The 23,784-nt window shown below is 44.2% G+C and overlaps 2 protein-coding genes across 2 annotated transcripts in view; one reads left to right on the top strand and one right to left on the bottom strand.

The window, feature by feature from the left end:
* The window catches only part of rnf150b (ring finger protein 150b), a 32,923-nt gene extending 24,920 nt beyond the window's left edge, over nucleotides 1-8,003 (top strand). The window contains exons 4-6 of the mRNA XM_079258124.1: nucleotides 2,355-2,451; nucleotides 2,567-2,819; nucleotides 4,841-8,003. Of these exons, the coding sequence (XP_079114250.1) occupies nucleotides 2,355-2,451; nucleotides 2,567-2,819; nucleotides 4,841-4,959 (469 nt within the window). The 3' untranslated portion in view covers nucleotides 4,960-8,003. The remainder of the gene's footprint in view (nucleotides 1-2,354; nucleotides 2,452-2,566; nucleotides 2,820-4,840) is intronic.
* A 6,250-nt stretch (nucleotides 8,004-14,253) lies between these two features.
* Nucleotides 14,254-21,450, bottom strand: LOC306768987 (uncharacterized protein; the record flags this gene model as incomplete). The annotated part of the gene is made up of 4 exons (XM_079257488.1): nucleotides 14,254-14,488; nucleotides 14,574-14,691; nucleotides 17,346-19,903; nucleotides 20,957-21,450. 4 exons carry the CDS (start codon nucleotides 21,448-21,450, stop codon nucleotides 14,254-14,256), a joined length of 3,405 nt encoding a protein of 1,134 aa, XP_079113614.1.
* Nucleotides 21,451-23,784: the final 2,334 nt, after the last annotated feature.

The raw sequence follows: 23,784 nt of genomic DNA, 5'->3' as shown, positions 1-23,784 counted from the left end.
TGTAAATATCTGCCTAAAACGCAGCGTTTCCTCCCTGAAAATCAGGTTTCTTTAACGGGTTTCTTAGCTGCAGCGCCGCTCGGTTCTGATTATTTAAAGCTGTAAAACACCAAGAGTTTCCGCCTGCAGGAGTCTTCTGTCAGCTCCCACGTCTTGTAAAATCTCCAGAGAGGGAAAAAAAACCATCAAATAATCAGCAGTTAAAACTGTGGCTGATGTAAGAGATACACCAACAGCTAACACACACACACACACACACACACAGGCTCTTTTCTCTTCGGATTCCTGTTGTTGCAGGAAAACTTCACCATTCGGACGAACGGTAAAGTCTCTGTTGTCCTTAAAGGGTTTTTATCCCCGCGTTTGGTCTCATAAAGGTTTCCTGACGTGGAAACGCGACGAGGAAACTTCCTGAGTGTTTTGACTAAGCTGGAAACATATTTGCAGCCGATGTTCCTCCAGTCTAAACAAGTTTGAAAAGTTACAAGAAGAACCTGCAGGATTGTCAGAAGTGTGTCGCAGACCTCTGTCTCAGCCTCCAGGATCCCCCCCAAGCTGTCACAGAGGCTGACAGCTTGGTCTACACTGGTTACCCAGTAAAACCTTTGGAAAAGTTGGAAAGTTGGAGTTTAAAAACCTGACAGACTTGTTGTGCGTTCTGGTTGCCAGGTGATCGAAACTATCAGCGTGTTTCTGATCATACTCGCCGTATTGATCGTTACTCACAACAAAAGTCATTTTCTGATGAGAAAATGAGACTCGAACTTGTCGAACCGTCGATAAACGTATGTGCATGAATCTGTCGATCCCACAAACGAAGTCCTGCAGCTCTTCTCGCTGCTAAAATGCTTCTCATACAGCTTTTCTACCAAAACTCTGGAAGACCGAATCCTCATCCAGATTACCGGCTGCAGTGGTGCCATTTTCAGGCCTCACTGCCGTTCATCAACAAAGTCTATTCGTCTTTATTTTCACAATTAAAGTCCATTAAAAGACAAACAAACAGAACAAAAGCAGATACTGTATGATAAACATCAGGGCTGAAACAATATTTTTTGGGTCCCGATTCGATTTAAGATGCAATTCTCACGATTCTTCCATATTGCTGATTTTCATTCATTCATTATCCTAACCGCTCCGTCCGATGAAGGGTTGCAGGGAAGCTGGAGCCTATCCCAGCAGGCTTTGGGTTAAAGGCAGGGTACACCCTGGACAGCTCGCCAGTCCATCACAGGACCTGTTTTAAAATTGTAAAGCAAAAAAATCCTGATATTTAATTTTTTTAATTTGATTTCCCACCCCTAATAAACATATAAGTGGACCTCCAGAGCTCAGAGTTCTACATGCTGCTTCTCGCTCCGGTCTTAAAAAGACAAAAATAACTTCATTTTGTGAGTCCATGAGTCTCTTTATAAATTTATACACAAAGTTTCTTATCAAAGCTTGTAACGTTATTCTAACACACGTTATTCTATACAAACACCAGGCTGGCTCTGGTCCGACGAGGGACATATGAACCAATCGTTAGTCTGATCACCATTTCCATTACCATAGCAACGAGCCAGACTGAGGACTCAATGAGCTGCAGAAACTCTTACAAGCAAGTAAAAGGCCTTGTCCCAACTGATCAAAGCTCCGGTCAGGACCAATCAGACACTGATCAAGCTCCAATCAATGCCTGAATAAACTGATCAAAGCCTGATGAAACTCTGATCAAAGCTTTGATCAAGTAAGAAGTTCAGATCAAGCTTCTGTTCTCCAATCAAGTTACAATCAAACGGAGATTAAAGCCCGGATGAAGCTCCATAAGAAGCCTCTGAAGGTCCAATCAAACCTCAATAAACCTTCAAAACATTCCCAATCTGATCCCAGATGTGTGATTGATCCTGGTACACCCCCACCCACCCGTTGGAGGGTTGACTTCCCAGTGTGATCAGACTTTCCTCCATACTGACATCAGAACTCGCAGCGTCTCTCCGCCAATCCCGAGTTGAGATCTCCGCATGGTGTGGTGGGATTCTCACTCCCAGTCTGGTGTTCCAGCAAGATGTCCAGTAAAAACAGCCACAACTTACCTGACCCAGAGGAACGACATGCATTTGCTCTCCAGTCATGTTTTTTAGTCTTTTTTTCTGTCCATACACACCGGCGTGGTGGTTTCATGCTGTTTCCTTGTGATGAGCAGACTGGTTTCCAGTTTGGACCATCCTGTTGTGCTCATTGTGAGATTATGAAACCAGTGTTGTGATGTAACAGGAGTAAAACTGATCAAATGTGCAGATGGGAATCCTCCCACAGTGTTTTCCTGATGACTTTGCAGCAGAATAAATCGCTCTACTGCATCTTTTTTCCAGACATTTGTTTCATAAGAGCTGCGTGGATCCGTGGCTGCTGGACCACCGCACATGCCCCATGTGCAAGATGAACATCCTGAAGGCCCTGGGCATCGCTGTGAGTCTGCTGGGGAGTTTATCTGGTTATTTAGATGTTGTATAACCTGTGACATCAGGTCAGGGTGGTCCGTAGGCGCCGTAACACAACATACAACCCGACTTTTCCACTGCAGCTCAACGCAGACTGCCTGGACGACCTGCCGCTCGACTACGACTTGGCCCTGGGTGGCGTAGGAGGAGTCGGCGTCGGGGCCCTGGCCCTGGAGGCCGTGGTGTCTGGGGCGTCCAGCGACGGCACGCTGAGCGAGGGCGGCTCTTCGGTGGTCCTGGACCCCGGCGTGCGACGGGTGGGACTCCCACAGGACTACCAGGATGCCGACACGCTGAGAGACAGCCCTGTGACGGCCACCACCGACACACACACGGGTAAAACACACACTGCAAGTGGAACAAATGCAGAAATCACACTAAAAAACGTTTCTCCTCTCACGCGGCTGTCCAGGAAGTCTCCGCGGTAACTTTGAACTCATCTTACTTTTGATTATTTTCATTTAATTGATGGTTTTATTGTGATTTTTGCTATTTGTTGTTGTCTTTTAATGTTTATGTAAAGCACTTTGAGTAGTCTGTTACATGAAAGGTGCTTTAGTAAGAAACTAGCCTTGTTTATACTGACACCTGGTGGCGGTTCTGCTACATGACACCCAACAAGAGGCACATTGATGAAGGACACGTCCTGTTTCTGAATGGGGCACGTGTTTAGTCTTTAAAAAGAGTTTTTGTTCTTTTCTAAGAACTTTGACACTTACCTGTTCTGAGAGAAGAAAATGTGAAGAAAAAGTCATTAAACATTTTATTCTGTAGATATGTTGAAAACTTTTGAAGAATTCACTTTCAAGACTTCTGATGTTTTTTGATCAGATCACGTTAAACGTCTAGTTTTTCTGGTGGAATATAAAACTCCTCAGTTCCATGTGAGTTGAGACGCTTCTTCAGTTCCACCATGCTGCTGGGATGGATGCAGCATGTGGTTCGGCGTCGTCTGGACGGGAGCAGAAGTTACTTTTCAGCATTGATGGAGCTTCACAGATGTGGATGCGGCCCACATCTGGGCTGATGCAACCCCATCCCATCAGAGATGCAAGCTTTTCTAATTTCCATTGATACAAGCTGATCCCTCCCCACACTGTCCATGTTTTCTACAAAGACGTTTGAACTTTAATCAGTCTGAACAGAGGTTTTCCACAGAGAAGAAGAGTGTGTGTTTGGTTCATGAAGCCTCTTAACTGCATGGCAGAGCTTTAACTGTGGGTTTCAGGCTGAACTGCATGCAGTGGAGAATCGTATCCGTTCTTAATGCAGAGCAGCCAGAAGACCTAAAGATCACAACCATCTAGTTTTAACTTTGCCCCCTGAACACAGAGATTCCTTCTCATCCTTTAAGTATTTTAATATATTTGATATTTAACACAAATAGTGGGATTATTAAAGTCTTTGAAGTTTCAGGAGCATTTTCAGACCCGGTTTGTACCAGATTGGTACAAACACCTGTCCATCTTTTGTCTGAGAGATTCCACCTCTCTGAAATTCTCCTTTTATACCGGGTCATGTGACTGACCTGTTGCCAGTTCAACCCACTTTGTGAAATGCACCTACAGTTGCTTTGCATTTCCTTTGTTCGCTCCTGTTCAGATTCCTCCAGTCGGCTCATATTTTCCATGAAATGATGGAGCGTCTCATGTTTTATTGTGAATTTAAATATGAATTGATGAAATTTGGGATTAATTGAATTCCCTTTTTATTTACATTTTTTCCCACCTGTTTGAGAGGGTCTTGGCTGCAGCCTGGAGAATGAGGCGGGGCTGGATATTGGGCAGGGTTGGATGTCCAACCCTGCCCCCTCAACATTTTGATTGGATTAACCCCAACCCTAACCCTAACCCCACGCCCATTGGATGTCCAACCCCGCCCCCTCAACATTTTGATTGGATTAACCCCAACCCTAACCCCACGCCCATTGGATGTCCAACCCCGCCCCCTCAACATTTTGATTGGATTAACCCCAACCCTAACCCTAACCCCACGCCCATTGGATGTCCAACCCTGCCCCCTCAACATTTTGATTGGATTAACCCCAACCCTGACCCTAATCCTAACTCCACGCCCATTGGACGTCCAACCTTGCCCAATATCCAGCCCCGCCCCATTCTCCAGGCTGCAGCAGGGGTTATTGACCTGTTTTGGGGTCAGTGTTGTAAGTAGTACAGACTTAAGGAGAATGAGTTTGGATTTGTGTTGTGTGGAGCTGTGGTATCAACAGAAAGTTAATGAGTTGACATACAGTTGACATCATTTTTCTGCTTTTATTTGAAGCGGCTCTGTCCGGATAACAACTTTCCTAACGAAGATGCAGAATCTATGTTTTACTTTCTGCTTTTTGACACCAGGTGAGCTGCAGCCGATGGCGAGCAGCGTCTCCGTCGCATCATTCGTCATTGCCGTGGAGACCGGTCTCTCAGACGAGGAGGGGTCCATGGATCGGCCTCAGCTCGGGGACAAGTCATGAGAGCAGCACAACAGAACCAAACCAGAATCGGGCCAAAAACAAACTCTGATCAGGTTCAGGTTTTTTATTTTGTTTTTCTTCGGACTTCTGAGGGTCCAGAAAAGAACCGGACAGGAAAACCATCTGAACCCAACCTGATTGGACTCGACTGACCTGAGCAAGGTCCAGAACCTGGTTCTGGATTTTAAGCTTATCCCAGAACCAGAGCCGTGTTTTTTCCCTTCGCACATATGATAAAACAAACACTAACCTCCTGAAGCAGTCGTGGAGGCTTTTTCTGTTGGATCCAGGCTCCAAGCAGGCTGACGGATCCAGTTTCTGTTCCTAGATTTTGCTTGGACTCCACACGGGCTTATTCCCAGCGTGTTCGGTCCCACTCAGGACTGGCTGATTCAGCCCAGTCTGCTACTGCCTGATCGAGCTCACATCTGTGAAACTGTGTCCCTGCCGCCCGTCGTCGACCTCACAACCTTCACCTTGACCGAGTCCAGTCTTTTATCTGAATCTGGTTGATTTTCTTCCAATCTCAGACTTATTTTTGTCTTTTTGGTCTCCTGACTTGAAGGACTCTTGAGGTACTGCAGGTTTTGCTCCAGTGTGAGTTCCACGAATCCAGATCTTGTTGTGTACCTTCAGTAATCAGTCCGCATCTCACTGGAGGATCTTGGTACCGGTTTCCTTTGTTGTTTTTAGGCACATCTAAACCCGCCCTGTTTGGACACTGTGTCGGGAACGCTCCCTCCTCCTCCTGATCCGTGTTCCTGAACTATTTTGATTTGCGTGCCATGAGTCCGCTGCCATTTCTGGATGCGCCACACGTCTGCAGTGACGGACTTTGAAAAGGACTCTCCCGCCTCAGAGCCAGCTGGATTGCAGCGCCGCACAGCTGCAAACATCAGTGTTTTTTAAGTGTTGATATTCTTTGTTTTCCCAGTTCTCCAGTAACATTTCAATGCTTCCTCTGCTGTTTCCAAACTGGGTTCCTTTGGCTTGAGGCATGTTTGCAGGGCAACATTGTAAGGTTTAATGATGAAGTTTTGATTTTACACAGCAACAAATATATTTTATACCCATAAAGCACAGATGGAAATAATGGAAATTGCTCCACATCATGCAGCTTGGATCTCTGAAAATATGAGTCAGGAGGACAAATGGTTACAAGATAAATGCAGTAAATAGTGGATTTCTGTCAGTCACCTCAAAGTTTAAGACTTTTCTGACCTAATAGTCTAAAAGCCGCATCACTGATCAGTAAATCAGCATCATAACCTCAGTTCATTCGACAATCTGAAAGACGCTAAGGTGGAATCTGTGCCGGATGAAGGCAGTTTCCTTGTTACATTGTGGGTGCACGTTCTGTAGCATTTATCCATTAAAATGCCACGTGGGAACCTCATCTCCAGACGCTCTCCGACTGCAAAGACTTTTGAAGATAGTTGCTGAAAACTGTGTTCATTGGGTCTAGATCCTTCAGTTTGTCTCCAATCTCTGAGGAATGCCCACTTCCTTTCCCAAACCCTTCCCCACTATCTGACTCGGCTTGACCCAAGGCAAAGCGGTCCTTGTCCTCTAAGAACTGCGAAATAGTAACTATTTATCCATCCAAATGGCTCAAAGGCACAGTTGAAGGGTTGGACCATGGATACTTCCTGACCCCTAGCAGAACAGGAGTGTTGCGCATCTGTAAAATGGAGGATCATAGTCATGGACAGGAGTTGGAATGGTTGTTTAAACAGTTCCTAATATTAGTCTATAAAAAAGCCAAACTGAAAGAAATGATCAACAATAAAACTTCAGCGTTTACTCGCATCATATGCAGAGAAGTTTGGATTTTTACCAACCACCGTCTCAAATATAACTTGAAATAAAACCCCAGAAATATGGCGTCCTATGGCGATCTCTTAATTTTCCATAACCCTCATTGAACCAGTCGAAGAATTTGGTCCAAAAGCAGCTGTAGTGTTGTATTTAGTTCCTCTGCTGTCCAACTCCCACCTGTCCGCCCAACCATGTGACCGTTACCCCCACCTGCCGTCCGTTACCCCCTTCTGCTGTCCAACTCCCACCTGTCCGCCCAACCATGTGACCGTTACCCCCACCTGCCGTCCGTTACCCCCTTCTGCTGTCCAACTCCCACCTGTCCGCCCAACCATGTGACCGTTACCCCGACCTGCCGTTCGTTACCCCCTTCTGCTGTCCAACTCCCACCTGTCCGCCCAACCATGTGTCCTTTACCCCCACCTGCCGTCCGTTACCCCCTTCTGCTGTCCAACTCCCACCTGTCCGCCCAACCATGTGTCCTTTACCCCCACCTGCCGTCCGTTACCCCCTTCTGCTGTCCAACTCCCACCTGTCTGCCCAACCATGTGTCCTTTACCCCCACCTGCCGTCCGTTACCCCCTTCTGCTGTCCAACTCCCACCTGTCCGCCCAACCATGTGACCGTTACCCCGACCTGCCGTTCGTTACCCCCTTCTGCTGTCCAACTCCCACCTGTCCGCCCAACCATGTGTCCTTTACCCCCACCTGCCGTCCGTTACCCCCTTCTGCTGTCCAACTCCCACCTGTCTGCCCAACCACGTGTCCGTTACCCCCCTCTGCTGTCTAACTCCCACTTGTCCACCCGACCACGTGTCCGTTACCCCCCTCTGCTGTCTAACTCCCACTTGTCCACCCGACCACGTGTCCGTTACCCCCACCACGTGTCCGTTACCCCCCTCTGCTGTCTAACTCCCACTTGTCCACCCGACCACGTGTCCGTTACCCCCACCACGTGTCCGTTACCCCCACCACGTGTTCGTTACCCCCACCATGTGTCCGTTACCCCCACCTGACCAAATGTCCATTACACCCAGCTGCTTTCCCTTACCCCCCTCTGCTTTCCAACCCCCACCTGTCCACCCAATCATGTCCAATACCAAACCAAGTATTTACCTTTTCACCCTGACAATCCAGGTTTGGAGCTTTTACCCGCTCCTTGCAGGGAGCCTTGTTTCCAGCTTCTCCCATTTCACAGGCTACTCCCCCCACCACCCCACCCCCACCAGTTCAAACTGAGAGAAAACCATCGAACCAGTTCTGCAAAGTGCAGCTCAGCATCCTGGATGCGTTGATCAGAGCCCAACATGTAAATATAAAAGCTAACCAGTTCACGTCGCCGTGTTGGCCAACCGCATGCAGGACGTAGAGGGATGCGGTCCCGCTGCGGTGTCGAGCTGCGAGCTTCCTGGGAAGGATAAAGATTGCCGTCTATTTTGATACCAGAGGAGACGTTTATTTTTGTAACGAAGACTCCCCGCAGCAAAGACTGATTTCCTCCCTTCTATCCCCTCATCACCCACGGCCCAAATGATCCTCATTGTATTTGAGTATTGATGAAGCAGATTTCAGTGTTTATTTGTGTAATTGTACATAAAAACCTTTCACATTGATGACATGAACACCAACCTTTAAGCTTGTTCATACAGGTTTGGATCTTACTGGTTTAAGAACTGAGAGAATTGAGCCCATGTGTAGGCAGGAGAACCTGTGTGAGTGGAAAATAAGAATATTATCACTACCAAAATAAAAGGACATTAAATAAATTGACAATTTTGTGCATTTGGCTTTGAAAAAGTAAAATAAAGTTTTGGATTTACTTTCCCATTCATCTGTGTATTTAAAGCACTAACAGGAAACATAACTGGAAGAAAAGTGCAGATTTTCTGGCCATTTCCAGTCCTACCAGTGAGTTCAGTTTTCTCTCAGATTCACACAATCTGAATTTCCTTTGTGAAGCTCAGTCCCGCCTCCTGTACCAGCCAGGTCAGATGTAAACGAGTTGATTTAAACTGGTGTAAGGTTGGATGCTTGTACGAGGACGATGGATTCGTATGCCTTGATTTGGACTATTTTCAGTGAGTAATGTTTTGATTAAAGTCACTTGCTTTGTGTTGTGAACTTTATTGACATGGATCTTTATTTTACATCTCCACAAACACTTTGACCAGGTTGTCTGAGAGGGACACACACCACAACATGGCAGGGAAACACCTAGAAACACACAGAGCTCATATCTAGCCAATGATTTTGGGTTGTCTGGTTTACACTTAACCAGTCAGGTATTGATGAGCTGGTTTCAACGTCATTGCAGTCCCATTGTTTGTACAATATAAGGATGTTATTGACAGAATCCATTAAGATCGTTTTCTACCATCTGCTTCAGATCGGTACAATATGGAACAGTATGCTTTTTTTTTTTTGGATTACAAAACTAGAAAAGGTGCCAGAATACGTAATCCAACCTTTTTTTCTGGGTTCTGAGTCTTACAGATGCAACCCTAAAGGTTGGATCTTTACACTGCAATCCATTTATTGATCCCAAGAATTGTCTCTTCCTGTGCTGCTTCGTCATATTAGCAAAGCAGGAACGAAGCCTTGTTGAAAGGTTTTGGGATTTTTTTTGTGTTTTTCAATTAAGAGAAAAACAAACAACTTGATATCAGCCATTCTTGTCCTTGTTTCTGTCATATCATAATTCTAGGAAGAGTCACGCCGTGCTGTTACAGTAGCTGTGGCACCTATCACCTATTGGGCTTTACCATGACGACCCAATAACGATACGGTTGCCCGGGGAAACACAACACAGATCAAGGCTTACTGAACTAAACCAAGCCAGACCCTTTGGTTTAAAAAAGTCTTTATTTTCCTACAGGAGTTCTCCAAAGTTTAGTCCTGGGACTCCTTCTTTTTGCAAGTTTGTGGCAGGTCACATGGTTTCACCATCACCGTTTTGTAGATGATGTTAAGCTGTACCCATCACTCTCATCAGATGATGTAATGATTTACATTTACAGTTTCTTATGTTAAAAGGTAAATCAGTTTAAATTTGCTTACATTTTACCAGAATTGTTCCTGCTCTACAAAATAGTCAAAGGAATAGTTTGCCTTCTGTTGGAATCCAACTTTCTTATTCGAGTTCACATCGAAGTTTCTTGGGTCGAGATACTTTACCTGCTCATTGCTGGAGAGAAAATCTGCCAAAGTTCAAAATGGCTTCTTTAATCATTCTGATACTAATAGAGATGATTCCTGCTGAAATGTCTTTGAAAATAAATCTACGTTGCAGGAACATTATGATCACATGTAGGTATGTAGGTAGTCTTATATATTTTCTGCATTTCCACTCTAAAAATCAGGAGACTGATATTTAAATTTCTTTCTCGATTTCTTCTAAAACAAGTGCAACACAATGCTTTTTCTTGGTACATTATCGCAGGCAAGACGCGGCGGGGATTCATTGCAGCGCATCATGAGTAAGAACAGTTTATGAGAAACTTTCCAAACACTCAACAGCAGCATTAAAGGTACCAGATTATACAAAATTTACTTTTTAAAAGTTTTTAAACAGCCATTTGTGTCTTCATATCCTGAGAATGAGACCCAGAAAGAAGAATATTTCTTGCTGCACTTCTGAGTGAATGTGTGCTGAAACAGGTGAGCCTCAGATCTTTCCTTTTGTGACCTCACAAAGGGAAACGACCCTTCATGCCGGTAGTGTATACTGCCATTTACAAGATCCCTGGCTTGCTGAGCATGCCCTCTATAATCACAGAGCTGACACCAGCGATTGTCACTTTGTCTACCTGAGAGTGGTGTGGAGTTTGTGTAGACGGGCACCGTTTAGGCAGAATCAGTCCAGTCTCAGTAGAGCCACTATTTGATTGGCTGGAGTTAAGGGCCAATGCAGAATTTGGTCACCCTGAAGTGGTCAGAGGTTCAATGATGTCGTCGGACCTCTGACCCCCAGATTGAGCTGTTGGAAAAATGTACAATATGAGACCTTTAAATGAAAGCTGCAACGGTTTTTCATTATTCATAATCTCTGATATGCAAACAAGTTAAGCGTCGGAAAGATGGATACGGCCAGAAATTTTTCACCACCTGGTTTTTCTTTTTTTTTTTTTTCTTTTTTTTTTTGCCAACGTGACCATTTCTACCCATGAAATTCAGAAAGTGAGAGTCAGCGATGACACTGAAAAGACATCTTAATAGCTTTAACATTTTAATTCAAGAAACTTTGAGCTTTTGGTTGGAAAATGGAAAATAGTTGGACATTAAATCTTTATGATAAATGTCCACTGATACTCCTGGACATTTTATTATATTTTCAACAAACTTCAATCTTGGTGGAACTTTTTAATTATTTATATGCTTTTTGTGTCTTTTCATGTTTCTGGCTCCTTTTGTAAAATGTATTTCTCATTAAAATCAAAATAAGTGCGACTGTTAATATTTTTTAAAATATATTTAGGTTTAAAATGTAACAATTTATATTGATTATTGATTTAAAGCTGATTTATTTACCCATCCTTTGCAGAAAACGCCTTTTGATGATTTATTTTTACTCTGAGTGACCACGGGGGGGCAGCAGACGTATCATGAATTTAACTGGAAGTCTGTATCTCTTGCACACACACTCTCTCACACACACACATTTAACAGCTATCACTTCCAGCATGGTTGTTGACTGACACGACCAGCTGTCTCTGGAGACGATCCACCGCCTCGAGGTGTGTGTATTTATGTATATCCGAGTGGATGCGGATGTGTGTCTCTGGAGACGTCTCTGCAGCGACAAAGATGTCAGTCACAGATAGTCAACTGGATAATTCCCAGTATCAGGTTCACTTCAGGTTTAGGTTTCTGATCATCCTGCTGCTAGTTGTTTTCTGCTCCTTTGCTATAGAGATGACTCCCGGAGCAGCGGTGGCTGCCTGTGATGGAACGCAGCAGCAGCTGCATGACTGGACTGACCTTTCTGTAACTACATATTGAATAATTGGCTCATGTTGCATCTGCTTGGTTCTCAGATCTCTGATGAGCTAGCGGATTGACGGAAGTGGGATAGTGGGGCAGCCGTCACAGCCTGGAGAATCTTATTCTCATTCAGGATTATTGGTCTGTTGTGATTTATTTAAGTTTTACTTACTTAGGCTGTGCTTTTTTTTTTATGTCTTTAGTACTTTTTATAGCTTCAGGCAACAATTTTAAACCAGACCTGAAAAAACCAAAGAGTGTGCAACCTGGGGTTTGGAATGGCTTGTAGACAAACTATGGTTTTATGTCGTATAGTTGACAAATAGTTGACGTAAAGCAGAGATGACAGTCATTAAACTGTTTTAAAAGAAAGTTTCTCAAAGGGATTGGCTTATTTCTCCTTTACATAACAGAATACATGTCTAGCAGCAGAGGTGGCAGTGGCAGGCGGGCAAGCCGAACCGCTACATCTGTAATATTCGATCTCTCAGACGTCATTCATCAACAGTTGGTGTTGAGCTACGGCGGGAAAGCTTTGTGAGTTGCATCGCAGTGTTGAGTTGTCTGGGCTCGGAGACGTCTGTTCTTCTCACGAAGAAAACGTAGACTGATCAGACCAATCAGAACTCCGGGTCTTAATTGGAAGAATTGGATACCATAAGCTCCTGCCAAAGACCAACAAGTCCACAAGCCTGGTTGTGAGGTGGTGTGGGATTGGATCAGTTCTCTTGGAAAAGTTCGTTTGTGCTTCACAGGTGACCATACGCGCTGCCTTCAAGACGTCTTTTCCAGGGACATCCGTGTATTTCTCAACATGGAAACACAAAACCACATTTGGCACACACGACAATCGCCGGCTCAAGAAGAAGAAACCGGTACCAGAGAGTTCGGACCTGTCCCACACAGAGAAGGTTGGTGTATTTGTCAAAATAATTTTGCATTGCTGTCACACACCTTATAGGTCCCATATTATACATTTTTAAACTATTTCATCTGTGTGTCCGAGCTCCAACTACATTGTTTTACCCCAAATTCAGTCTTGGTCCTTAAAGTCAGTGTCCAGTGTGTCTTTAATTTATTCATTCATTATCCTACCCACTAAATTCAATGAAGGGTCGCAGGGAAGCTGGAGTCTATCGCAGCAGTCTTTGGGCGAAAGGTAGGGTACACCCTGGACAGCTCGCCAGTCCATCGCAGGCCGTGTCCAGTGTTTCCTCACATGCAAACATGGACTCAGTTAAAAGAAGTGGTCCCAAGTTTGCTGGTTGAGTTGATCTAATATTGTTCATGTTTTTTCTCTGAAATGGGCTGAAAATTCACATTTCACATTAGCCAGTAAATCAAAATTATATAATAACCCTACATTCAGTCTTTTCTGCCAACGAGATGCCAAAGAAACTTTCAACCCACTTTGTTAGAAGTTTCCTGTTAACATGTAAAATCTGCTGCTGTGTTGAACAAACTACATCTAAACTGTCAACTGTCACTGGTCGAAAAACAAATCAACAGTATCTATTTTCTGTTTGAGTTCACAACTCAACTTCAGGGTGTCCAGAGTCGGTCCTTGGGGGCCGATGTCCAGCAAGTTTTCATGTATCCCTGCTCTAACGCACCTGGCTTCTACTAAATGGATCCAACAAGCAAGTGAAGTTCTGTACAATGACTGATTTGGTAAAAATCTGTAAAAAGTCATCCATGCTTTCATAATATCACAGCTGGACTACTGGAACTCCACCTACCTTGGACTTCCCCAGTCCTCACTGTCTCGGCTGCTTGTCCAAAATGCCGCTGCAAGGCTGCTGACTGGCACCAAGGAGCACCAGGACATAACCCCTGTTCTCGTTTCCTTGCAATGGCTACCTATTTCTTTTAGAATTCAGTTTAAGGTTCTTTTAATTGTTTTTAAGGTACTGCAGTACATTTCCGAGCTCATTCAGCTTCACTCAGTTCCCAGGACCCTCCACTCCTCAGACACAAGGCTTTTAAATGTTCCACGGAGACGGTTAAAAAGGAAAGAGGGGACAGAGCTTTTGCTTTGGCTGCCCCACGTCTGTGGAACCAGTTACCAAAAGATATTGGATGCGGCCCCTCCATTTCAGCTTTTAAGTCCCGGTTAAAAACTCACCTTTACTCCCCGGCCTTCTCCACACATTCATTACATGTGTGTCAGTAGGGTTCACTTGAGTATGTTTTTCCTTTTTAATTGTTGTGTTTGCCTTTTCTTTTTCTTTCTTTTATGGTATTTTTAACTCTGTAAAGCACTTTGGTCAGTATTTACTGTGCTTAAATGTGCTATATAAATAAAACTTACTTTACTTACTATTTATTTGAGTCAGGTGTTTTGTAGCAGGGATACATTGAAAACCTGCGGGATTGTGGCCCTTGAGGACTGGAGCTGGACACCCCAGCTCTAGTTCTTAACAATGCCATCCTAAGAGCCCATGACTATGAATCAATTTCCACCATCCAGCAGAAAATATTTGATGCTTTATTCAAGTTAAAGTTGTCGAACACAGAGAAGTGAGTCCCCTGTAGGGCTTTCAGCTGCCGCCAGAGCTCTCTGTACATTCTGCCAGAAGACTCCGGAGTGCTGAGCAGCCTGTGACCAGCTCAGGTAGGTGCACCTCTTCACCAGTCTTCTCATTTGGTGGTACAGAGACAACTGTTGTACTGGGATGTCCTCCAGAAACAGCATGATCAGCACGTCTTTGTGCTCGTCAAACAGACGGAAGCTGCAGACAGATACAGCGCAGAAACAAAGTCAGTTTGGAAACCTGGGAGGTAAGAGGGTGTATTCATGGAGCGCCGCTGCCCCACCTGGCCATCTGGATCTCTCTGGAGCACCACTCGCTGTGCAGGTAGTGCCGGCTGATCACACAGATGGTCTTCCTGCTGCTGTAAATGGCCTCCGTAATGTTTTCAATGATGGGCTTTCCTGGAAAACACACTCTAGTCAGCTGATGTTGATAAAACTGTTTGTTCTGGATTCATTTCAAGGATCTGAGAACTGACCGGTTACCAGAGTCATAATGTATAGTGTTTCTCAATCCAGGTTCTGAGGACCCCACTGCCCTGCATGTGTTACACATGTTCATCCTCCAACACACCTGAGTCATGTTATTGAGCTTCATGAGGAAGCCCTTTATTTAATTCAGGTGTGTTAAAGTAGGGTTATGTGTGAAACATGCAGGGTAGGAGTCCTGAGGACCTGGATTGAGAAACACTGGATTAAGGCCTTTATTTTTGTCTTGACCAGCATTTAAGCAGGCAGAATGATTTTCTGGATGTTGTGCTCTGCTGGACATATTTTTTCTATTAATTTTGCATATTTTTTTGCATTACAAAGTTTGTACTGCTGGACCAGACCGGAGAGGCTAGAAGAGAGACAGAAAGAGAAGCAAGAAGAAGAGAAAACAGATAAAACACCTCGTAGAGAGAAAAGGAAAAAAGAAAGGAGACACAGAAGAACCTACATACATATGCATATACATTAGCAGACACATCCATACACCTATACACATTGGAGTCATGTTCCCCCTGTGGGAGGATGAAGCCATCAACTCTCAGGAGAACCTAGAACTCACAAGCTAAATCAGACACACAGGAAGAAAACCAGCTGTTGTTAGTGAATGAACCTAACAACAGCTGGGGGTTTAAAGGCAGGCAGCCAGAGCCCCCCATGGTCAGGGGGAGCAGGTCCGAACCGGTGAAGCCCGGCCACCCAGGGTAGACAGAGCGCCGCCTCCAGGGCCCCAAAAGCCCGAAGGCAACCCCCCCACCCCCGCAGGCAGAGGGTCCAGCCCACGCCAATGGAGAGCCAGCAAACCCAGGCCGCACCCCAGTGCACCGGCCGCGCTCCCCGGGCACCAAGACCCCCCTACCCTCCAAACACACACACACACACACTCCCTACACACATCCTACCTAATCCCGTCGCTTAAACACCCCATCTCGCACTCTCCCGCCCTTCTGCCCTCCCCCCTCCCCCCCACATACTCCTCCATGCACACACGCATATCCCATAACGTTACCCCCTCACGCACACTCCCTCGACACACTCTCACACCCCTATTCAGTCCCCATTCACACACTCCACTGCTTTACACACACCCTACCTCACCTCCCCTTTTACACTTTACCCTTTACATGCCCACACCCTTCGACCCCCATCCTCCACACACGCCCCATCACATTCTCTGCTCTACACACATACACACCCCCTAGCCCCCATTCCATCCAGCCTCATACACCTCATACATAAGCACACTCCATCATAAACACACCCATCACATCGTGCCTCCCCAACATACCTCTTCCCTTACCCCCCCCATCCTCATCCGCGTCCCATTGCCCACCCACTTACCTTAATTATTTCACACACATACACACACACACACACACACTTCTCTCACCTTCCATTTGCAACTTCATCTATTCGGTCATACTTACCCTCATCTCTACTTCCCTACATGCCCTGTGTGAGACGCCGCATAGGGGCAGAAGGCAGGCAGACCGCGACCAAGGCCCCCCCAAAACCATCGCATCCCCCACCCCCGACAGATGCAGATGCCGACCCGGCACCCTACAGGGCCAGCAGCGCCCCCTCCCAACCAAGTCAGTCGAGGCCCAGGTCTACCCAACAGCAACCCCTCCGCCCAAAGCCCCCTGGCAAAGCCTCGGAAAAAGGGGTGTGGAGGACCCCATCGCCCCTGCGTCCTTCCTGCTAATAAATGATTTTAAAGTGTCTGTTAATTGCGATTAAAATTGGGGGGGTAACCACACTGTGTCGGGAGAGAAACCACCTAAGCAGCCCTGCCCACCGTACACTGCATGGCCCACCCCCAAAACTTGTCCATTAGTTGTCAGTGTTTTTGTGTTGTGGTGACTAAATGTGATTAAAACTGGGAGGTGAGCATATACCGGGCGCAGGGATCAAGACCCCCTTGATGGCCTTCCTCACCACCCAGCCCACCATGCCCACCTCCCATCGCCCTACCTGTGTGTGATGGAGAAAACCAAACAAAATTGCAAATAATTTGGAGGTGAAAAACAAACATGGAAACAAAAAGAGGAGACACTGTGACCCATTTTCGATGGATTTGTATTGTTTAACAGTAAAGTGGTGCATTCATGTTACAAAAAGGATTGCTGCAATAACTCTGGATCCCTAAGCAGGGTTACATTCTCATGTTTGATCAGCCACTAATCTTGTATAAATTTAAACTGACCTCTTTAAAGGTCATTTTATAGGTACATGTTGCAGCCTGCTCTCAGAATAACCTTTGAAGGTGTTGAATACTGTAACTTAAACAAAACAACAGAAAATGCCCCATCATTATTTACTAACTCTGTGAATATTGAATAAAAAAGTTACCTTTATTCAAATGAATATAGTCGACCTAAAGATAAATTCTTAGCTTAGGTTTAAAATATTTCCGGAGGTAGAAGACTGTAGAAGAAGGAAAGGAGAAAAGGGAAGTGAAATGAAGAAATATAATTAGATCACAGACAACTGAGAAACGGAAAGATAACAGAGACAATGATGATGATCAACGACAGAGTTTAGACACAAACGGAAAGCATCTGTACCTGGTTCAAAGTCTCTGTGGTGCAGACACAGTTTCCAGCCTTGCTGCCCCTCCAGTATAGGAAGCAACTCGCTGCAGACCCAGGCCTCGTCGTGAACGTTGTAGGACACAAAAGCGTCGTAGCGGTTAGGAGCGCCCCTCTTGCTTTGCCTCTTATCGTAGATGAAGGCCAGGAAAAGATAGTAGGTGTAGATGAGGTGTAGTCTCAGAAAGTGATAGACAAAGGACGCAAGGATAGTAAGCACAATCAGACAAGTGCTAGAAATGAAGCAGACAAAGCTAGCATCCACCCAACAGAGGTGGACGTCAAAATCCAGGAACCTGGTACCCTTTTGGCTAACAGGAAATGCACAGAGGTACTGGTGACCATTAATAACCTGCGTTTGGTTGTTGCTTTGGATCCACTGGTTGAAACCAGAGTTGGTGCATTCACATGTTAAAGGGTTATCACTCAGGTCCAAGTATCTCAAGGCAGGAAGGGATCGGAGGATTGTCTCATTTATGACTGACAGCTGGTTATCGCTGAGTTTCAGCCAACGTAACTTTGGTAGGTTGACCCAAGAGAGAAAGTCCAAAGACAAGAGATTATTGTTGGAGAGGTCTAGCGCCTTTAGGTTTGTGATGGGCCAGAATACTTCAGGGGCTAAATGTGTCAGATCAGTTTGGGTTATTTGCAGATATTTAAGCTGCGGAGTGTACTTAAACGTGTCTGGGTGCACAGATGTTACGAAGAATTTTTCTGTTAGTAAGTGCTCTAAAGATTTCAGCCCACCAAGCAGATCTGGTGAAACATCAACATGGTATTGGTCAGAAACTTTGAGGACGAGCATCTTCAAGTTGACTAAATTTGAGAAAGGTGGCTCGAAATTTTGTTGAAGACTGTTATGGTTCCAGTTAAAGGTAAGATGGAGGGTCAACTTTTCCAGGTGTTGTAGTCCCCTGAAAGTCGCTTCTTCATAATTATCGAGCGTCAGATGAAGTGTTTTAAGATGATCAAGTCCTTCAAAAGCCCCACCATAAACATTATAATAGGAGTCTGATTCTAAATCCAAAGAACTGAGTGACGATAGGTTCTGGAAGTCTCCTGGGATAAACCGTAAAAATCTATTTTTTTGCAAACTCAGAGTTTCTAGTTTGTGTAAACTTCCTTTGAAGCTGGTTTCAATCGTATAAAGAACATTTTCCCCGATATGAAGTTCTTTCAGATTCTTCAGATGATGAAAAACACACCATTGAAAACTGGAGATGAGATTGTGCTTCAGATTAAGGCTTGTAATTCTTGTCAAATTCTGGAAATCAAAGCAAGTGAGCTTATTAATTAAGTTAGAATTCAAATTCAGGCTTTCAAGTGTGGCAAGTCCACGGACTGCAAGTGGTACCATCACCAGATGGTTTGAGTCCAGTCTCAGCAGCCTGAGCTGCCTCATGTTTTGGAGAGCGTGTTCAGAGAGACCATATAGATGATTGGAGAACAGATTGAGCTCATTAAGTTGTGAACATGACCACAGTAAGTTATCATCTACAAACCCAATGTTATTTAAGGTCACTTCAAGAGTTCTTAGAGAGGAAGTCTGGCAGGCGGCGTCTATGAGGCCGTCTTCTCTCAACTTCTTCATAGACGAAAGGGAAAGGTTTTGCAGGGGAGCGGCCGTCTTTAGCATCGCACCATACGTCTTTAAGCTAATATAGTTTCCACTAAGTGACAAACTGGTTAGGTTCCTCAGAAAGGTCTTGTTGGGCACATTCCAGTCTATGTCATACCTGCACTTGCTGAAGTCCAGAGAATTCAGGTGAGGAAAAATATCTTTGGTGATACTGAATGTTCTCAGTGGATTCAGGTCTAGCAACAGCACCTTAAGGTTTGAAGTGTTTAAAGGCAGGTCATCTGACTCAAAAGAGGTAAATTTGTTGTTCCCAATGCCCAGATTTATTATAGTTGGAAGTTTTAACAGTGGAGCAATGTCTTTAATTTGATGTAGGTGGTTGCTGCCCAGTTGCACCAACTGGATGCTGACCAGGGGCTGAAATGCACCAGGGGATATGAATGAGATCTGATTGATGGTTAGAGACAATAACATCAGTCTGGACAGACCCAGAAACATGTTATCTGTCAGGTTTCTGAGTCTGTTGTTGTCCAAGAAGAGCATCTTTAATTCGCTCAAGTCTGCAAAAGCTCCATCCTCACAATGTGCAATAAGATTCTGTTCAGCCAGTGCAACTCTAAGCTTTGATAAACCTCGTAAATCTGTCCTGGTGATCGCTAAAATCTGATTTGAGACCAGATCTAGTGACGTTGCGTTTCTGGGAATGTCATCTGGAATAGCTGAGAGGCCATGCTGGCTGCACGAAACAGACACATCAGAGTCGTTTTCAGAGTAAGCTGCAGTGCAGTTTTTCAGAGTAAAACCCTGTGAGGAGCGACAGTGGAGGCACGACACCAGAAATGAAACAATCAGAAAAGGCCAGATTCCTGAAGCTGACATGGTGGTCTTTGAGAGCATGGTGGCTTTCTTCCTCTCCTCTAGAAACTTGTCTGTCAGGGCGTTTTTTTTACCACAGCTGAGGAGGATAAAGAAAAACATCAAGATTTCAGGGCTTTTATTCGGATTACCTTTGTCTTCTGGTAGCAGCTGGAACAAGCATTCATAAACTGGTGATGTTCTGTCTGCTCTTACCCAAGATCTGATTGGCTGACAGCAAACTTGGTTTTTCTGGTTTTATTCTTTTCATTTAAGAACCACCAGGGACCTTGTGGAAAAATGTAAAAAGCCCATTGTGAACTATTTTTAGAGCTTCCCCTTTGAGTCTTAGATGCTTTTAGGGTTCCCTTTGGCTCACCTATCGTTCAAACCTGGGCTATATCCATGAAACAGCTAGCTCATGACCTTAATGTCTCTTGTTATGACTTCCTACGTGGAACTTCTCCATGGCCACAAGTTCAGTTTTTATGCTTCACAAGAGGAACACACTCCTGTTAACCTGCAAGTCTGCTGAAACTCAGCAACTTTAAATCACTTTTATTTCATTTATTTTATATCGTTTAATCTTTGTCTTTATATAATTTTTAAAATAACTTTTTAGAAGTTTTTAATGCTTCTTGTACCTCGTTGTGTTGCTTTTAATGTTTGATGTAAAACACTTGTATGTGAAATGTGCTAAACAAATAAATTTCCTATTAACAGTTTCAAAACTGGATTTCCTACCCTTCATTTATAAATATGGAAATTAATGACAAACTTTCCATATTTATTTAACTAATAATAATCAAACATAAAAGAAAGCCTTAGAATACAGTCAGCTCCCCGTTCTGACTCTTTGGTGTTTCTGTTTTCTTTTTTGTCAATAGCACACTGAAACAATGCAATGAAGCAAAAGCTGCATGAGATGCATGACTGAGTAGTCAGAATTTGTTTTAAACATACTCACAATGAAGTCTCTTCAAGTGTCCTTTAGCCAAGTTTAATCTGTTATGAGTCCATTTCAGTCAAGGAAGTTTTAACTTCTACACTGCACCCTCAAAACCCGACACATACATCACAAGCGGCAACTTCCAGTGGTTAAAAGTGAAGTCGATGCAGAAGTGCATAAAACTGCAGTTCCCCCTTCATCCACCAGGGGCTCCAAAACAGAGAACAGACTCTTTCTGCCTGGATCAGCCGATGTGGTTTTGGACTGCTATGCGTGGGGCTGATAGCTGTGGTGTGTTTCAGACTTGGAGATTTAAGATGCTGCTCATCTTTGCTGTTCACCAGTGACTCAGCTGTTGGCGAGCGACACAATGTTGGAATTTTGCTCTTCTGTCTCTCGCTTGGCGACATCAAAGCTGTTTTGGTTTCTGAAGTTGTCGTCACTCTCCCCAAAGATTTCCCAACCTTTTTCCCATCATCCTTCCTGTTCCCCACATGCAGCTTTGAGGTGTCCATGGCTGAGCGAGGATTGCTTGACGAAGTCAAATTGAGGTTGAGGTTGAAGTTTGGCTCTAACCCCCAGTTGACGTCAGTATCTGAGCTGCCAACGGCGTCTGGACATTCTTCCTCCTCTGGAGCTGAGATTTCCAATTGGAGAACATCTTTTCTCTGTTTTAAAACACTTGGGGGCGTTGCCATGGTGATGCTGTCTGGCCATCCAACGAATATCAGAAAGACTTCTGTCTGTATGATAATGCCATTGAAATTCAGCACCTGGTTGAATGGACAGAGAAAGAAAGAGTCAAGGTGAGTTTCCATTACTTCTCGAATTGCACAAAAACTAAATATCACAATATAAAAAAACGTTAATGGAAACACCTACATTAAAAAAAAAAGTCTATCACTAAAAAGTTTGTATGCTCTCACGAGGGGGTTTTTCAAATGTTTAGACAGTGAAACATATTGCAGAAGTGTAATGGAAACACTTCTTTCACATTTACGTGCCCCGGACGTGACGTAGGGGGTTGTGACCAGTGCATTCCCGGTAAAGATGGCACTGTGCAGAAGAAACAACAGCAAATTTCAGACTCTTAGAAAATAAAATGAGAAAGAAAAGCTTCGAAAAGCTGTAGCAAATTCTCTGCAGCAAGTAGAAAACTTGGGGAGGGAGAGTGCATTTTTTTCCTAACTTGCCCGTTTATTAATAATTCAATCTCAAAGTTCGGCATATTTAGGGGCGTGTCCTTTTGATTGACAGGTACCGATCTCTCGCTTCAAGTAAGAAAAACGTAGAACAACCGCTGTTTTTAGACGGTTAACAACGTGACTTAGCTTTAGCCCGCTTACCTCCATAAATTGGTTAGCTCCCGTTATCTCCAGGTTAGCTCGGTAAGCTCTTAGTTACAGAAAGCTTGGAGTTCACTCAATGTCAATCATCCACCATGACGCTCACAGCCCCCCTCTTAGCTCCACCTCTTTGCCCATATTTGTATTTTCCGGGCGAGACGACATTCATGCCTCTGCCAAGATGGCGATGGTAGGAACCGCCCACCGAGCCTCTATTCAGCTCTTCAGAAACCTATGAGTGACCTATGGAGGCTCCGTCCATCTTTTTATATACAGTCTATGGGTTTTACACACTGTACCTTTAAACCTATTAAATAAAATATTGTTAATGTTTTAAAAGGCTGCAAAAGGATGGGTAAAATTATTATAGAACAGTTCCTTTTATCAGAAATGATTAAAGGTTATAGATCTTCTAAAGAGCAGTCGCAGCAGAGGGCTGTTTTTAAAAGCCAGACTAAGAAATATAGACGTTACCACTGATTGATGTATCTGCTATTTGATCTTGTTTGAAGCCAAAAGTTTAGCAGGTTTCTTTTTTTTTTCATTTTCTTTCCTTTTCTTTTCTTGACACTTTTAGGGCTTTTGTGAACGGTAAAAATGTTTAGTTTAAAGCTCTATAAGTTTAATTACAACTTTATCAATATGGCCACCATAATACTGGTCAAACACCATGATGACCTCATTTCTATTTCAAAAGGTGGTATTTTATCTTTATTTCGGATCCATTTTTATTGCATATTTTGTAGCCTAGTGACCAGCAGAGGTGTTGCACATTAGTAGTTTTTAAAAGTTTAGCTTTATGTGTGTTATATTTATTAGATAAATAGATGCATACTCCGTGGGAAGGTTGTGATTCAGGAAGTGTGATGTTGATCACGATGTTTGTTTGGCAAACTCATTCATTCATTTATTTATTCATACATTTTCTTAACAGCTTATTCCAATTTCCAATGAACAATGAGAAATATAGTTAGACCCCTCAGTTTACTGTAAGTCTCTAAAAACTCTTACCAATCAAAACGTTTGAGCCGAATTGAAGTTATTCATGTCTTTTATTTTGTATGCTTCTTCAAGGCTGAGAAAATGCAGGAAGGATTTTCCCAACCGACTCGGTTTCTCTGCCTCCTCACTCTAAACAGCCAAGAAACAGAAAATCATTGGTGGAAAAAGCTGTGAATTACAGAAGCACTCGGGAGATCGCAAAGCTCCGCCAAAGCCTTTAAAAATCCTGAATCCAAACGATGATACAGATTGCCACCAAAATTTAATCTGTTCTCCCTTTTCACATTGACAGCAACTCCAAATAAATTAAATTAAAATCCGTCCATAACTTTTTGAGTTATCTTGAACTCAAACAGAGAAAAACATAACCTCCTTGGCTGAAACAAGAAAAATGCCTTGGATCATGCAAAAAGCAAAACCAGAGGGGAGGAGCCAAGACAGGGCGCCACTTTGACATCTTGCTAACTCCCCAACATTACCTACCCCAGATTTAAGTGTCACAGGGAAGCTGGAGCCTATCCCAGGTGGGGTATACCCTGGACAGGTCGCCAGTCCATCACAGTTCTGGCAGGCGGGCCTACAGGGGGCAAGGGCCCAGGGGCCCAGACATGCTCAGCCGGGTCCCCTCAGCTTTACCAACAAAATGTCACAGAAAGCGACACATGCTGACAAGTGTGTGAACGT

This window comes from Telmatherina bonti (genome assembly GCF_933228915.1).
Source record: "Telmatherina bonti genome assembly, chromosome: 18".
Taxonomy (NCBI): Eukaryota; Metazoa; Chordata; class Actinopteri; order Atheriniformes; family Telmatherinidae; genus Telmatherina; species Telmatherina bonti.
The sequence above is the reverse complement of the archived record's forward strand: the minus strand, read 5'-3'. Positions and strand labels throughout refer to the sequence as shown.